This window comes from Charadrius vociferus, unplaced genomic scaffold (genome assembly GCF_000708025.1).
Source record: "Charadrius vociferus isolate BGI_N301 unplaced genomic scaffold, ASM70802v2 scaffold15, whole genome shotgun sequence".
Lineage (NCBI taxonomy): Eukaryota > Metazoa > Chordata > Aves > Charadriiformes > Charadriidae > Charadrius > Charadrius vociferus.
The window spans coordinates 10,216,261-10,234,293 of record NW_009650064.1 but is presented as its reverse complement, the minus strand read 5'-3'; the positions used below and the strand labels follow the sequence as shown (position 1 = coordinate 10,234,293).

Below are 18,033 nucleotides of genomic sequence, written 5' to 3'. Positions count from 1 at the left end.
CAGGTCCCCGGGAGCTGCCCGGGACGTGACCGCTGCGCGTCGCACCGAGCCCTTGCCCGGAGCGAGAAAGAGCTCGGTGGCGTTTTTTTCTTTTCTTTTCTTTTCTTTTTTTTTTTTAACCTTGAGATGCCACCTGCGCCCGAGCGGCGCGCCGCGCGGTTTGCCTGGAGCATCCTCTGGTTTCCTACTGTACTGTCATTCCTTTACTTCGGTGACGGGGCAAGGAAGAGGGGAGGACGGGGCGCTGCTCCAGCAGGACTGGCTGGTCTCTAGAAGGACCCCCCGATAAAAACTGCCAGGTCCCTGCCTTGGTCCCTAGGTGGGATATCACCTCATCTGTGTTACTGGCATCGGCAGCCTGCACAGGTGGTGCATTATGATGTCTGTTATGATGTACGTTATGACGCTAGCGTTCAAGCATCCCGCTTTCTAGAGTGAGGGTTATCATTTGTATCCCTCGAGCTTCATGTCCTTTCCCACTGAGCTGTTTACTCTGTCTTGCAGGACCCGCTCACTGGCACGAGCACTTCCCCATCGCCAATGGAGAGCGCCAGTCCCCAGTTGACATTAGCAGCAAATCGGCCAAGTACGACTCCTCTCTGAAGCCGCTCAGCTTCAGCTATGATGCCGGCACGGCAAGAAACATAGTCAACAACGGGCACTCCTTCAACGTGGAGTTTGATGATTCTTCTGACAAGTCAGGTGAGACCTCATCTTTGTGTGCACAGGTAGAGCTGGGAGAAATTGCTGCTAAAATGTCTACTGAGGCCATAGGTGGATTTTTTTTTAAAGACGAAAAAAAAATCTGGAGTGTTTTGCCTTCAGGAAGGTCAGGATTCAGCCTTTAAGGATTCTGCATCCCACATGGCTCCTTTAGGCTAGAAGAAAGCTGAGCTCCCGTCAGAAAAAAAAAAAAACTAAGCCTATCTGGGCAGTTTGGAGCTGCCCTGCTCTAAACTCCAGAGAAGCTAATTGCTTTATGTTTGTTTAAATGAGAAGGATTTGGATAAGACCTCAACTGTAGAGTGAAAAAAAAAAGAGATAATTATTTGACAAGAACAGTTTTAGGCATAGCTCATTATAAGCTACTGACCAAATGGTTAAAGGAAGAGGCAAAATACATCGTAGGAAGAAATTGACCTTAGAATAACAAGGGATTACAGTTAACAACTTGAAGTGGAAATAGTTTGGAAATAGTTTCTTTGGTTATCAAAATATTATTTCATATTTCTAAAGCCAATATGCTCCCAGGTTAGTACAGAAACAGAGAAATGATTAGAAAATACCTCTTTGTTCTTTTGTAACTTAAACAAGTATTATCCCTGACATTTCTTGATGCTGGGCTTTCTAGATAAAGATAATACATCTGAGAGATTCCGACAAAGTTTGCTAGCAGGCAGTCGTTCCACAGCGTCTTACTGTTCATCGTACTGTATGGTGAAATTAAGCCCTGAATCCTGCAAACCTTTTAGTAATCCTTATGAAAGGAATTGGCTGCATTGATGGATAGTTGCAACAAGGGGTTTGTAGGTTGTCTTTAATTGTAGTTTTTCAGCTGGCTGAATTTGCAGAAATCATCACCCTGCTAGAATGAGTGTGCCTCTATTTTTAATTTAGACAGCAAAACCAATCCCATTGTAAGTCACTGCCTTCTCTAGACACTGCCTGATGTAACTTGCTTGAGCAAATGCCCCATTTTCCCTAAGCATTTCAATGGCAATGTCGTTTAGGGAATGGTGCTGAAAACAAATGATCCATGCCCACTGAAATGGGGGGAGGGTTGCAGGTAATATAACATTACAGTACAACTGACATTCAGCATTGCACTAAGAATTTGACTTTGTATTTTAATTGCAGTCTTTATGCTGAACAATATTAAGTGGTCAGGTCTAAGTGTTCACAGTTGTATAAATACACATATGTTGATGTGTAATTTACACAGAGCATCTACATTAATATTTGTATGTTTTTTTTAAAAAAGGGGAAAAATGTATTCTGACTTCTTAGTGTTTATTTTTCTGAAGCACTGAGGAGCTGAATGCATGTTCATTTAGCAGTGTCATGGGGAATAAGGTAAATGATTCAGAGTAGAAAAGAAGGGATTATCTTTTCAGCAGATACATGGGAGTCTGCTCTCACTGAGCTCTACAGAAACAGGTTCAGCTCCTCATGGAACTGTTATGCACACACAAAATGAACACATAAGTTTGGAAAGACTGTGAAAATTAGGTTGTATTTGGTAACTTGGGAGAAAAAAATGGCAGGAACATATAATAATCCAAAGAACTGTCTGTAGGAAGAACGCATTTTATGAGAAAAGTCGGTCCCGAACCAGAACATCTGTGACAGGGATCCACTGACAGATATGCAGTGACACAGCTTTCAGAGTGGGAGGATAGGAGATGCAAGTAGAAACATTCTCAGTAGCTCTATTAGTGAATCAGAAACTGATTATGCTTTAGAAAAAAAAAAATAATTAAACAGATTTCTATGAGGCCAGGTAAGAGTGGATCCTTAAGTATCCTGCTTTCTATTGAAAATTAGAGTGCATGGAATCTACCTGGCAGCATGCTTAATGGCTTCATTTGTATGCAGTTAACTAGGTAACCTACTTTCCTTACGCAAAATAGAGCTGTCTGACTTGACTGTGCTTGATTCACTCCTATTTCTGAATTTGAGACTATAATGTGTGTACCAAATTCATGGTTAGACAGCACGCAACAGTCACAAGGAGAAATTATGTGAAATTATGTGATGTGCTGGTATGTTTTACAGAAGACAATGGAACAAAATCCTGTAAATACATCCCACAGGCTATAGTGCGTGCTCCTATGAGCTGTCCTGTATGCAGTAATGAATTATCTGTGGTAGTAGGCACAAAATGAAGTAATAAGATCATTGTGTGCAATTACTCATGTCTTGAAGATTGTTCACAAACAAAGAAGTAGATCCATTCATTAAGAATCTTCAGGCTCATAACTGACGACGCTGAAGTAAATTGAACAGCAGTTCTAGGTATTAATGTCTAACTCCTGCTCTCTAGGGTATGCAAAATAAGTTATTGCAATAAAAAATACAGGTAATAATAGTTAGCATGCTTGGATAAAACTCTTTGAAAGTAGTTGTTACTATTTCTTTGTTTCAGAAAATATGGAATGTGAACACTGTTGATCACAATTAACAACAAGTAGATATCGGAATAATAAAAATTTTGATGTAAACTATTTATTCCCCCAAATAAAAAGGCTCTTCCTCCCAAATGTATATTTGTTACATTATATGTGTGCATACAAGACTATGTAGTATGAAGCTTCTGCCCATATCAGTGAAACACTAAAAATCTAAAAGAAAAATATAGAATTCCTTAAAATGATATTCCATCTATATTCTTTAGCATAGTAAGAATGTAAAATAAGTTTAACTTTTTAAACCAAAACAATCTATGTGCAATTTATGTGACTAATGTATCTTCACAGAAGAAAACGCTTTCTTCTCTGCTCTTAGAAGATCCCTTTACTAATAGGTGGAGCTTTATAGACACAACTCTTGAATCAGGTTGTAATTATGCCTATGACCTATACAATTTTCTCTTACAATGATGTTTTAACAGAGAAGGGATGTTAAAGTCTTTGTGGTAGTTTTAGAACCTGACTTGGTTTTACTTCCTTGTTAATTTTATTAGATATGCTTAGGTGTTACTAAGCACGCTTAGGAAAAAACCTCTTCCCAAGCAGCTGCCCCCAAACCTTCCATTTCAATTCTTGCAGTGCAGCCTTTGAATTTCTTGGGCTACGTGACAGCTGTTACATTCCAGAATACACTTCTAAAGGCTCAGTCAGTTCCCAAAGTGAATCCCCTTCATATTTAACAGTTGATAGTTGGTAGAAATGGTGTACAGAGAGAAAACTCACAAGCCAGCTTTGCCATATTTAGGAACAATTTTTTATTTGCTGGAATTCCCGGATTATCTCTTAGATAAAATGATGCCTTCTGTCTTGTTCCCTTGAAGTCTTCTGGAATGTTTTCTTGGACTTGTATGTGGAAAGTGAACAGTGAACTTCCAGTTGTTCCTTAGGTTCTCTTCTCCTTCAGTTCTTGCAGTTGCTTTCTTAGTTCTCATGTCCACTAACTTTTTGAAAGTTCAAGTATTTGTAGGCATTAATCTTTAACATTTCTATAACTTTAATAAAAGCAGAAATTATTTAAGTGTCACTAGGAATAAAACAAGTGCAGGTTCATCCATTCTTGTATCCTGGGACCCAACCTTCCACGCATGAGTGAAGCAAATGGTGCTGATAACTGTTAAATTATAATAATGCACCTTACTTTAGGAACTTTATCAAAGGAGTGTCTCATTAAGGGTACTTATTTTATCATATTAAACACTTTTATATAATAGTCTGCTGCAAGGATGAGTGTGTATTTTCACTCCCTTTAAAAGACAGAAGTAAACAGCGACTTCTCAGAGCTGTAAAACCACAGGAAGTGACTTTGCTCAAGAAAACCTGAAGAGCCCAAGAGAAGATTTTGCAACATACTTACAATGTTTCTTTGAAAAGTTTTCCGTGAAACTTACATAGAATTCACCTAAAACCTGAAATTCAAATGGGAAGTTCTCACAGCAGTAGGCACTGTGTCAGTATCTTCTGATTGTGTGTATGATGAGCTTATAAAAGGAAGAACTGGCTGCTCATGGCTTGGACGGGTGTACTCTTCACTGCTTAAAAAAACTGGCTAGATGGCCAGGCCCAAAGAGTTGTGGTGAATGGAACCAAATCCAGTTGGTGGCCGGTCACAAGTGTGATCCCCAGGGCTCAGTATTGGGGCCTGTTCTGTTTGATATCTTTATCAGTAATCTGGATGAGGGGATCGAGCACACCCTCAGTAAGTTTGCAGATGACACCAAGTTGGATGGGAGTATTGATCTGCTTGAGGGTAGGAAGGCTCTACAGAGAGATCTGGACAGGCTGGATCGATGGGCTGGGGCCAATGGTATGAGGTTCAACAAGGCCAAGTGCCGGGTCCTGCACTTGGGTCACAACAACCCCATGCAGTGCTACAGGCTTGGGGAAGAGTGGCTTGAAAGCTGCCCGGCAGAAAAGGACCTGGGGGTGTTGATTGACAGCCGGCTGAATATGAGCCAGCGGAGTGCCCAGGTGGCCAAGAAGGACAATAGCATCCTGCCTTGTATCAGGAATAGTGTGGCCAGCAGGACTAGGGAAGTGATCCTCCCCCCTGTACTTGGCACTGGTGAGGCCACACCTCGAGTATTGTGTTCAGTTTTGGGCCCCTCACTACGAGAAAGACATTGAGGTGCTGCAGCATGTCCAGAGAAGGGTAACGAAGCGGGTGAAGGATCTAGGGCACAAGTCTTATGAGGAGTAGCTGAGGGAACTGGGGTTGTTTAGCCTGGAGGAAAGGAGGCTGAGGGGAGACTTTTATCACTTTCTACAACTACCTGAAAGGAGGTTGTAATGAGGTGGCCGTCAGTCTCCCAAGTATTATGTGATAGGATAAGAGGAAATGACCTCAAGTTGCACCAGGGGAGGTTTAGATTGGATATTAGGAAAAACTTCTTCATCAAAAGGGTTGTCAAGCATTGGAACAGGCTGCCCAGGGAAGTGCTTGAATCACCGTCCCAGGAGGTATTTAAAAGACAGGTAGATGTAGTGCCGAGGAACATGGTTTAGCAGTGGACTTGGCAGTGCTTGGTTTACTGTTGGACCAGATGATCTTAAAGGTCTTTTCCAACCTAAATGATTCTATGATTCTAAGCCAATCAGCAATTAATTTATTCCATAACAAAAATATTAAAATATCGTATTTTAGCTGTAGAACCTGACAGAACTGAATTCTAACTGTGGTGTAAGGCTCTAGAGGCAACTTCTGCTGATGGACGAGTCTCTTAATTATTTCCTTTTTCTTCATTGCTGCTAAGCTAGAGATAATATTGAAATCCAAGAGAGTCCCAAGCAAATCTGACGCTTTTGACACTGTTGTAGTAAAAATTTAAAATTACGAGGAGACCTAGGGAAATGAAAATACTCTATTGATTTTGGAACTAGCACCCCTTGTGAGACTTTCAGTAGTTGTAATCAAATATGCTGCCAACCTCTTCCTATAATTGTAAATATTAATGAGGGAGCTTCAACTGTCTTGAGTTATGACTCGCTGGAAACAAACCAATTTATTTTGTTATATTTGTTATTCAGCAGCCAGTGCATTGGCACTGCTTGCTTGGCAGTGAGTTGCTCTGAAAGCTGTGCCACTGTTGCTGTTTTCCTACACTTCCGACTCAGCAGGTAAACTGTGGAAGAAAGACACAGGTCTCCTGTCCTTCAGGCACAACTTTTAATGCAAGTCACTGCCACTGGGCTATTTTTAGGCTTCCTGGCTCTGAAGATGTAACATTAGCTATGCCAGAGTAATATTGCACGTTATCAGTCTACAGCCATGGACTGAAGGTCCACAATACAGCATAGCCTGAGCGATGTGCTGACCATTCTGAATTATAAATCAGGGAACCGACTGCTTATAGATTGTAGTATTCAAACATCTGCCTATGTGTCACAAGTACTTTTGTGCATTGCTTGACTAGCAAGTCTGAGGTCCCAGAGGGTGAGTGATCATTAAGTCATTTCTCTAGTGAACTGGGTTCACCAGAAACTGCAAAGCCTATGAAAAGCAGGTGGCTTGAGAATAGTTCCAGTGCTTCCAGGAACTGGAAAGGAAGATTAGAGGGTTTGAGATGAGTCCTGCATGCTTCGGGCCTTGATTTCTTTACAGAGCCCAAAAGTGCCCTTCTTTACTTACATGAACTCTTTTTTAACTTGCAACTTCTGGGTGGAAATTTGGCATGGATTGTGTGTTTAAGAATCATGGCAACTTCCTTCCCTTCTTCCAAATCCCTCCTCTAGAGGTGCTTTTAGTGCCAAACTGGGAGAAACTAGGCAGCTGTTATCAGCTAGGGCCACTTGGAAAAGTTTATTTTCAAGATGTAATGAAGCCATGTGCCAGATGTCACCATAACTACTCTTCCCAGCTGATATATTTGTTCATTTACTTTTAGGCATGAGGGACAGCTGCGTACTTAGAGGCAATGCTCACACCTTAAGTTTGTTCATCCTTCATTAGATCTCAATGTTGTATGAGCACCATGTCGAATGAACAATTTTCAGTACTGTAAGCAGTCACTAAGACTAGTATTATAGATATTACCATCAGAAATTAAACCAATTGTTACTTCAAAGAAAATTTTAATACTTCCAGCGCAGTTCTTAGAAAGTCATAGTTAGCTCATGTGATGTGAAACACACAGATTGAAGACTGATCAGGGTCTCAGTACAGCACCTTACAACTCTCAGAATCTCCATTTAAGAGATTACATGAGAAATAAACTCCACTGGCCCCAGGGAGTGGGAGGAAAGTTAAGAACCTAAATGACTTCGTATCTTTAAGCAGGTCAGAGTCTCTCTGGCTGCTGCCCAGTCTGGATGAAATAGTTCAGCTGAGGTGAATCAGAATCACTGACCCACTGCCGATACACACGTCTGGAGACCTGCTGCATTTTTGGCAGATGTTTCATTCTGGTCTATCTCTGTGGAACACCCTTGTTGCCTTATCAGGCTAACCCTCTAGCAAGATCAGAGTGGGTTTTTTTTCTTATGAGATACCAATTACGTAGTTTTTCTCTTGGTGGAACCCACTACAGATGTTTTCTGCAAGTATGATCCCTACAGTCAGATGCTTGCGTGCTGTCTTGCTCTCTTGCTTGTCATGATACAGCGTCCTAGGAGGAATGTAGGAAAGAGATAACATAAAGAAGGAAACATCTCACAAAATGTGACGCTCTGTACGCCACATTTCACAGAAGCGACAGCTTACCCTAACTGAACTCTTCAGTCTGCCTGATGGGGAAGCCCATCCTTGCATAAGAACACAAGGCTAATCCCTGAGCATCTTCATAAGAGCCTTTTTTGTGCCATTAATAGTGCACGGTGCTCAAGACTTTTTTTCTCAAGTAACGCTTCATCTGCTTTGTCTCCTCAAGGCCTGTCTGCTATCATACAGATGTCTGTGTATACACAAAAGCTTGCAAAATATTAATATTCATGTATATACTATGCATATTTTTACATGCACGCTTATCTACAAGGTCATATACACCTGCACAGCTACTGTAGGCTGATGGAAAATCATGGCTTTCTTTATGCCAAAGCAATGTGTCTGCAAGAGGGCTGTCCTCCAAAGTAGGTGATTGAAATGACCTGCTGCTAGGCTTTTGTTTGGTGGAATCTTAATTAGAACTAAATTTCCTAAGTTTTGAGCTCTGGTCACCCATTGTGCTGTAGTGGACCCATTATTTCAGGTACTGAAAGGGGCTTTGCTGTCAGTGGTTTCCGTTTGAAGAACACTTTCTCATTCTGCTTTTACTCACAGTACCAAAATTTAGAATAGTATCTTTCTTACCACATTAATTTGTATGACAGGAAGGACTTCATTCTAACTCATGAAACGATCTTGTAGTTCGGCCATTTTGATAAATTTTTTTGATAGGTTTATTGCCTTGATGAGATTTCTTAGTCTCCAGGCCTGTATAGAGAGAACACCCCACAAGGGATAACTAAATGTTGTGGTCAAACCAGGACACTAACAGTAATTCCACAGTATTCCTGCAAAAATTCAGATGTGGATGCTGCCAATACCTGAAGAAAAAAAAAAAAAGATATGAAGTGGTCCACAGTATTTTTCTTACAGAGCTGTTCCATTCTACATAGGAAAGGTAACTACCCGGTGACTTGTCTTTACATAGAACAGTGAAGTTGTGTGGCCTCAGTAAACAGGTGTCCCAGATGCAGCAAAATGGCCTTTGATTTCTGTGTGTTTCCAAATATCCTAAGAAAGTGTAATGGAGACAAATCGAGTTCACCTTCTTTATCCAAGACTTCTTTATCCACAGACTTAAATGGAACAGTTCATGTGCAATATAATTATGGCATGTTACTAACATAACTTCTCCGGTAAAGGGTAGAAGGTTGAAAACAGTTACCACTTCTTAATCTAAGCGAAGTAGCTCCAAATTTGTATCCCTGTAACATTTCAAATAACTGTCAAATAGGAGGGAAAAAAAGTTGCATTTTCAAGCTGTCGCCTCTTGAGCTGTTACACATCTATGGAGACCAGGTTACTGACGTAGACTGTGTTGGGTAGGATGAACCCGGAAGAAAAGAATGTGTTCTCCAGGTGGGCTGGTGCTGTCTTCACCTTGCATCTGTGCTACATAACAAAAGGGAGCACAGCTACATATGTATTGCCAGGATGATGTACACTAATGTTAATTTCAAAAGGAAGGGAGCACATGATGAGGTACTTGAATATGGATCCGAATTTCCCTGTCCCCCTAAAAAAGGGGATGGAAAGGTTGGACTTGTGTTGTCAATGTGGCGTGAATTGATGCTGGTGGCACACAGGACAGGGAAGTTCCTGGTGTGAATGTTTCTCTGATTCTTGATGAACTTTTACTTTGCAAAAGCTGGTAGCATTTATTCATGGTTTTAAAAGCTTGCACTGGGAAAAAAAAATGAAGCTCTAACATTTCTACTTTGCCTTTTAAGTTTTAATTTTAAATTTTATTTCTTTGGAAAGGCTGAGAAGTATTAAAAAAAATAACTGCTTAATGTAGGCTAGAACAAGAAGGGCTGTTCTGTAATTAAGCCTGCTGAATTTGTATTCATTTACACTAATCTAATTATTACTTTCTTTGAATGCTCTGCTGTGAGTCAAAATAAGCTAGTGCTGGATTTGAGAACCACAGAATGAGAAAAGTAAGCAAAAACCGCAAAGAGATTTTTCTGCATCTTTTGAGTTTTATGAGACTATAGCAAACTATAGAGAAATAACACTGCAAATGGATTTAAGAAGATTGCATGGTTCTGCTTTTCAGCATGCTTTCCATTGATTGATAATGGCAGATTAACCTGTGCTGCGCTCGTGCTTTCTGAGGTTGAGGGATGGTGGAACCTCAGTCCATTTGTACCTGCAACGAGCAGGAAATCCATTAGCCAGAGGAACTGAAACTGAAACACTGCAGCTCCATGGCATCATTTTTAAATGAAACACGATATTGTGTCAATTAAATGATTTTGCATCTGTAAAGACGTAGCAACCAATTACTTCATTTTCAGAAGGAACTAATGCACATTCACAGTCGCCGTTCTAAAAAAAAGTGTTCTGATTTGTAGTCCTGTGCTCGACACAGTTATGCTTCTTGGCAACTAGCACATGCAGAAACATAAAAGTAGAATAAGATATGTTCCTATTTAATTACTTTAAGTAGCCATTCTTCTTTGTATCACATAGCTTGGCAATAGGTAGGGCAAGTCTTGGTCTGTTGGCTGTTCAGCGTTGGCTACAGTATTGGAAATTACAAAGACTGCAGTGGAACATTTATTTACATTTTTCAAATAGAAATACGTTGGGAGACTTCTAAATATGTTTACCAAAGAAGGAGCCCCAGGCAAATGCTAAATTTGTCCACTGAACAGAAATTTTGCATGTGTAAGTTACACTAGTGGAAACTAATGTGTTTTATATAGATATATTATATTTGATTTTCATGTATTCCAGTTTTTTAGTCAAATCCTCACCACTTTGAGTTCCCCATTGCCAAGTATCCATGGCTGTTGTTGTCCATGCTTGCGTATAATTAGAATAATTCAAACCTGAACAGACAGTGACTTTTTCTTATCTGCATTTGATGTATATTTTCCACACGTGCACGTATTGTGATAGTGTCTAAACTAAGTGAAAGGAAAGCATCTTCACTCCACAGAACCATTTTGTTTGTGGCATATACACAGAGCACACTTACATGTAATATATGATGTGAACACTCTTCTGTCACTTTGTTTTTTTATATATATATTTATGTATATAGAGAGAGACAAATTGATCTCCAAGATGCATAACACTTCAAATTACATTTTAAAATATTTTTTATTCTTAAATATTTACAACTTAAACATTTAATTGTGAATTTGAGAAGCTTAGCAAAAAAAAAAAAGAGACCAAACCACAAACCATTGTGAAACCTTGCTCTAATAACTTAGATAAATAGCTCTATTTAAGAGAACTATGTGTTATTGTTCTGTGCTTTATGCTGCATTGGAGGAGACACTGTACCTTGATCGTTCTGCAGTAATAAGGCTTGATCCTGCATATCGTAATGGTGATTGGTCACGGTTTAAATACGAGGTTAAAACCAACAGGCAAAATAAGGGAGCTCAGGGAAACTTGCTTCTGTGTAATTGAAAGTGTGGCTGGGCACTCCACTTACAGCAGTCCCATAGCAGGAGTAAGGTCAGATAGTGGAGAGCATAAGTATACGCCTCATTTCAAGTCCAGATTTAAAAAAAAAAAACAAAAAAAAACTGCCTCTGCAGGCATTGCCATTCTCTCCACCATTTTTTTAAAATTTGTTCTTGAGGGGTAAAGGATGGGAGGGACAAGAGACTTGAATTCACACCTCTGCAATGCCTTGCACTGTGCCCAGTGCTCCACTTGCTGCAACCCATGGCTAACAGGTGTTTAGGTTTAATTTGGAACAAAAAGCATTTTCCCCCATCTAGTCCACCATGGGATTTGCAGGATTAAGGCCTAAATGGATAAAGCGTCTACAATGAAGGGACAGAGTACGTTAGTAAGTGAAAGATAACTTGGTCTTGAAGTGTACTTTCATAGAATAACTCCATATGGGCCTCTTACAAAGGCTATTCTTGGCCTTTTTTATTTATTTAGTGACAGAAAAGTTACATCATTAGCTCTCTCCTCGTCACCTGTAATATTAGCATGCCTGTTAAATTGCTGATGAGACACTCACTGTAAAGTCACTTACGGTTTTAGATGTTTATTATTGATTTTGGCATATTGCAGGAATGTACCATTGAGGATGATCTGGAGTAGCATGGCAGCATGCAGAGTAATGGACTCTTAATTCACTTGGAAGACTTGCGATGGATGTTCCAGTTTGAAGTGAGACTTGATAGCAAAGGTTATGGGAGATGCTAATGGAGGCTCTTTGCTTTGCAGTGCTGCAAGGAGGAGCGCTGGATGGAGTCTACAGGCTGGCACAGTTTCACATTCACTGGGGATCCTGTGAGGGCCAAGGGTCTGAGCACACTGTGGATGGTGTGAAGTATGATGCAGAGGTAGGATATGCTTTACCTTCTCCAGTCTTTTGTGTATAATGATTTTTTTTATTTTATTTTATTTTATTTTTCCACCACGGTAGCAGCTTCTGTACAAATCTTCATAGGGCAAGAGATTGTGGGGGTTACCAATGTACCATTGGTGCAATGTCACCCCAGGACCTACTCCCTACAGTAGCAGAGATTAGAATTAGAGGGCTCTTGTAATATTTTATTTTTTTTTCATCTGCTTCACATCAAAGAGACTACAGAAGCAGAAAAACCCACTTTAGTTATCCCTGGGTTTTTTTCCCTGCTTTCTCGATGACTCATGAAAATTATGAAGAAATAGAATCACAGTACCTCTGTACACGCACATCCCCTTTTCCTGGCTTCATTTTTTAACATCAGAGACATTTACGTAAACAACAGAATAATTTTGGGGCAGGCCGTTTCTTTCATCTTTTGGCAGCAAAGAAACAAAGGGAGCTGTGAAGAGGGCAGGTAGCAAAGTAAGACCTTGCAGGCACTATTTGTAATATCCTTGAGACTCCGGTTGTCCCTTGGACCACATAAGACTCTGTATTACAGTCTCACTACAGAAATGCCGTGACATTAGTGCCTTGCATCCTACCTTTCCTTGTCCCCTGTTTAGGAATCTACCTGTGGATGCTGTGACAGACTTTTTTTAACTCTTTCATAAATGCACATTGGCAGAACAAACCTATGATTTGCATTGATGGGTAAAAGAAATGGCTCCACAAATTCATTGGCTCTGTTGCTTTTTCATGAGATAAAGTAGCCTTTGTCTTTTCTGAGAAACTTGCCATTGCCTTACATCTGTTCACAGTCCCATACTTGCCCAGCCTGACTGGCAGATATGGGGAAACAGCCAGATGAACAGCCAGTTATTAGAAATAACTCAGAAATCAAAAATAAAGTAAGATCCTGGCTAGCATCACCTGGAGATTAATTTCATATTCTTTTAAGAGGCTTTCCAGAACAGGGCAGGACAATTTTTTTAAAAACTCTCTAGATTGCAGGTCGGATCTGTAGTTAATAGCTCTTCTCCCTCACACTGGACAATTATGTCTTTCAGTGTATATCAAAATCCTTCAGTTTGCATGCGTAAAAAACCATGATGAAGGTAACAGGGCTTTCACCAGACTAAAAGCAGAACGATACAGCCACATCTTGCATTTAAAACTCATTTGGGAATAAAAGCGGGATGCAAAATAAAATGCATGACAGAAATCTCTTTGCATAAATGAAACTTGAAAGTAGATGAATGATTCAACAAATTCTTAACTGTGCACAAAAGTTCTTAAATCTCAGCAGTGAAACACCATCTGCTCTTAATTTTTAATAAATTAGTTCCCTGAATCCTCATTCGTAAAATATTGTGGATGGAATATCATCTTCACAGTGCTTCTTGTTTTCTTGCTCCTAGCTCCATATTGTTCACTGGAATGTAAAATATGGTAAATTTGCTGAAGCTGTGAAGCATCCTGATGGTTTGGCGGTGGTAGGCATCTTCATGAAGGTTAGTTGAACTTTTTCTTTTGTATTGTTTGGATGAGTTCAGTATGTTCCTTGTTGCAGGGGCACCCTGAGAGCCTAAGTTATAGAATAAGCCAGCATTACGCTATACTGCATAAACCCATAGCAAACTGGGCAGTGTTTCAGATTCTTGTGTTTCTCTACATATAAAAATTGTACGCCAGCAATGGAGTATGACTGCCATCCATCACTGTGGTGGCCCTATAGCAGCATACTTGCCTTCATCACAACAGTGACACTGCCATAACTCTTTTCAGTGAAAGGTGATGTATATAACTGACAAAACTATTTGTGTAAGAATATGCAGTAGGAGTGGCCTAAATAACACCTATTTTCCTTTTACTGTCATTGTTAAATGTCCAGAGCATTTCGTCTAAGTTGAATTATCTTCACAGCTAGTTGGAGAAGGTGATTGTTCCCCAGCAGTGTGCACTCTCTCCTGGCCTCGCTGGGTTTTATTAGGAGGGTGACTTCCATGAAAAAAAGAAGAGCTCAAGGCCAAAAATAAATCCACACACTGTAAATGAAAATAACTTTATTCTGCCCAGTGTCCTTGGCTGACCTATTTGTGCTGACTGTCAACTGGCATGATTTTACAGAGGCTTTTTACAGTTCCAGTCGCATTTGCTTTAATACTCCTGTTATATAATGAAGTGGTGCTGGCAAATTGTACTATAAAATGTTTCCTTGAGAACTGTAACAGAAAACTAGAGGTATCATGAGAGTGCGTGGTTATTTTCTTTTCGTATGGTTTGTATTACAGGTAGGAAATGCCAGGCCTGAAATACAGAAAGTTGTGGATGCTCTGAACTCTATTCAAACCAAGGTAATATTTGCTCTCTGTGGTGATTCACACCAATCACAACTGCACCGTTATCTTCTCCAGAAAGTGGATTATTTACTTTTTCCAGTCTGCTATACGTACAGAAGTAAAACAAATCTTCCTGCCGTCAGCACTAATGCTCCTGTAATTTTAAATGCAAAAGAGATTCAAATGAAGTTGTGGTACAGGGCAGGGAATACTAGGAACGGTGATCACTTTGTATCTCTGTGACTATGCTTCTGTCTTTTAACTGCATTTAAAGCTATGGGGTAGAATTCATCTTCCTAATCTAAACTACTCTTCTAGGTGCCATTTTTAGTCTAGGTGACAGATGCAGAAGGCACTTCCCCTCATCTCCACATCTGGGATAGACTTCCTTCCTCCAAGAGGGCATGCTTCTCTTGGCTATTTCTAGAGGGAGTCCAGATAAGAAGTTTGATCAGGATATTTAACCCTGAGGGGAAAAAAAAGCCTTTCCATAATTTAAATATTGTGTGAAGTGTGTATGCAATCTTAATGAGCTGAGTAATGAAAAATGAAAAGTACTTCCTGAGTAGTTATGTACCTTCATAGTGGGTAAAGGCCTGTGCTGATGAGAAATATGGGCAGGAAAAGTAAAGAATGAGACTATGCCGTCATCTTTGTGATCAGTCTCCCTTTGAGGTAAATGGATGTTGCCAACAGATCTCCCAGGTTCTCTGTTTCCAGTACAACCGTTGTATGTGGTATCTGAAAACTCTTTGTTCCTTCAAGCAGGGTCAAATTGTGTATCTAGAAGCAAGGAACATAACTTCAGCATTTGAAATGAGAAACAATGTCTTGAAAGTCTTATAATGTAAGAAATATATTGCTCAAAGTCTTAAACCCAAAGGTGCTGTAGGAGGCCCACAACACTACATGCCAAACTCCATTTCTGCCTTTCTCTAAACATGGAGTTTCCTGTAGAAAACTTTACTACTGCAAACCCAGCATCCCTGTATGGTCACTCCTCTGATGTTAGCCCACCTCCTTTCTTTATTGTAGGGGAAGCAAGCTTCCTTCACAAACTTTGACCCCACTGGACTGCTTCCTGCATGCAGAGACTACTGGACATACCCTGGCTCGCTGACCACTCCCCCACTGCTCGAATGTGTCATCTGGCATGTTCTGAAGGAGCCCATCACTGTCAGCCCCGAGCAGGTAGGTCTCCAATGGATGGTGGCAGTAGATGCGTACTGGAGTCCTATGGATTGCTTTGGTTCAGCGCTCCTGCTGATCTATGAAATGGCAGTATATGTACTGCAGAGCTATGCGGGGTATTAGCTAGCATTACGTGTCGAAAATTATATATATATAAATATATCTCTGCAGTGGTTATCTTCTTCTGGCAGGACTCTGCTTCTATGCGTGGAAGTAGTTTGCTGCAAAATGTAAGGTATTTAGACACAGTCCAGAGAAAATTTGGGGAGTTTTAATCAGGTTTTCCAGATACATGATTAGTGCTGCCATGTGGTAAAAAAGTGGGAAATTTGTAGCATGCATGAAAGGGCCATTTGCGCATGCAGAGTTCATCTAGCATGTATTGTGAGCATCAGCGGGTTTGCTGTACATGCACACATCACCTGTCTGGGTATACTTGCCCTGAAAATATGGGGTTTACCAAGCATCTGAAGAGCACGTATTCCACATCTGCAGTCTCGCGCTGTAGATCTGTGGTTGATTTGTTGATCTTCCAGCATTTCCAGGACACAGAGCTCGTTTTACAAGTTCTATTCAGCGCAGAACAGACTGGGAAATCCCACGCAGAATTGTGACAATCCTAACAAAACCGCATTGTTTGGAAGAGGCAAAACTTGCAGATTCCAGAAGTCTGCTGCCTTATTAAAAAAAAAAAAAAAAAACAAAAAAACCCCCACCTCTATTCTGTTGAGCAGCTTGAGGAGGATAGAGTCTTCCTAGTAGGAAGGAGCTCGTGCAGATTAAATCACTCCTGGCCCTAGCTTTCTGCACCATCCATTAATGAAATTGCATAGAGGCAGGATTCCATCCTCGGGTTTACATCTGTGTGCTTGGGAGATATAAATAGAATCTAGAGCCTATAAATATAAACTAGGCCTGAAGGGCTTTAGTTTGCCCTTCAAACTTTTAAATCCCTTTTATGAATGGCAGACATGCTAACAATATACACAATTCTCGGGGGTTTATTCAGCTGATGTGGAAAAAAAAAAAAAGTGCAACTGAGCTGTTGTGGGACTTAATAAAAGATAGAATTAATTACAAGAAAAAACTATTGGAAGTAAATATTACAGCAATTATTACCATTATTAAACTGCAAGGGAGCATTAACATTGACACTGTTTACTTGTTTTAAACTATTGCTACTGATAATCCAAGGTTTGCAAATATGGTTTTATTATAGGTCAGAAGCACATTCGCCAAAATAGAGTTGTTTTTCCTACTACACCTACTTTAACCACCTACAAGTGGTAAAAGACACCACTTGTTTCTCCCACACACACCCCTCTATATTACCATCGACATTTCAAAGATGAATTTGAGATCAAAACAGTTTGTGGCAGCTTGCCTTTTCATTCCAAAACAGATCAAACCAAGAAACCATTAAACAGTGTATTGACACTGGGTTTAAGTTGAATTGGTTTTCCAAAGATAGATAGAAGCTGGCTGTTACAGCAGGGTGTAGCAAGCCTGTTATCATTTGCTGTAGTGACACAGCAGTTCCTGGCAGAAGTTGAGCTCTGAACTTTGTTCCATTCGGTCCTGAAGGTAAAGTCCTCTCCTGGGCTTGCCCCTGCTGGGGATCTCCTTCCTTGAATGAGGGAAAGTCTGGCCTGCAGGCTGAGGCATACAAAAACCTGTATCCCACCTACATATTTACGTCAGCAGTTCCAACTATCTGGGTAAGATCACATTTGGGGCAGGTTATTATTTTGGCATGGTCTTTTTCTTAGTTTTGGAGATGCCCACATTGACACCAAGGTGCTTTTATTACATCAGACTGTGCAAACACTAATTTTACTTTAGGAACAAGCACTAAAACCTTACAATATGCTCCCATTGATGTGGAACATTTTTCCTTCTTACAGTATTTGAAAATCAGGGTATCTTGAATGAATTTGGCTGCTTTAATTTGACCCAAGGGTAAGGTCAATTTTTATTTTTTTTTAAACATCAATCAGGCACAAAAAATCCAACTTTCAAAAGAGTCAAACCAGTACAACTTGCAAAGGATTCTGAAAGGGTTTCAATTCAGATCTGGATCAAGGACAAATAGCTCTTTGTGTGCAGAGTTCAGAAATTGCGGGCATAGGTCTTTGTTTTCTGTGTTTTCTTAGTTCTTCTTGCTAGGGTATTTTTTGGACAAGAGAGCCTGTGTCAGGGGCAGGAAATGGTGCGGATGAAATGCAGAGACACACGGGTGGTGACACCATCTCTAGACCATTAGTGCTGGTGAAACTTTGAGTTGGA

General features: G+C 40.3%; 1 protein-coding gene across 1 annotated transcript in view; it reads left to right on the top strand.

The window, feature by feature from the left end:
- The window catches only part of CA2 (carbonic anhydrase II), a 25,035-nt gene that overhangs the window by 6,056 nt on the left and 946 nt on the right, over window positions 1–18,033 (top strand). The window contains exons 2-6 of the mRNA XM_009891945.1: window positions 434–702; window positions 12,088–12,206; window positions 13,636–13,728; window positions 14,509–14,571; window positions 15,592–15,747. Coding sequence (XP_009890247.1) covers window positions 434–702; window positions 12,088–12,206; window positions 13,636–13,728; window positions 14,509–14,571; window positions 15,592–15,747 — 700 coding nt within the window. The remainder of the gene's footprint in view (window positions 1–433; window positions 703–12,087; window positions 12,207–13,635; window positions 13,729–14,508; window positions 14,572–15,591; window positions 15,748–18,033) is intronic.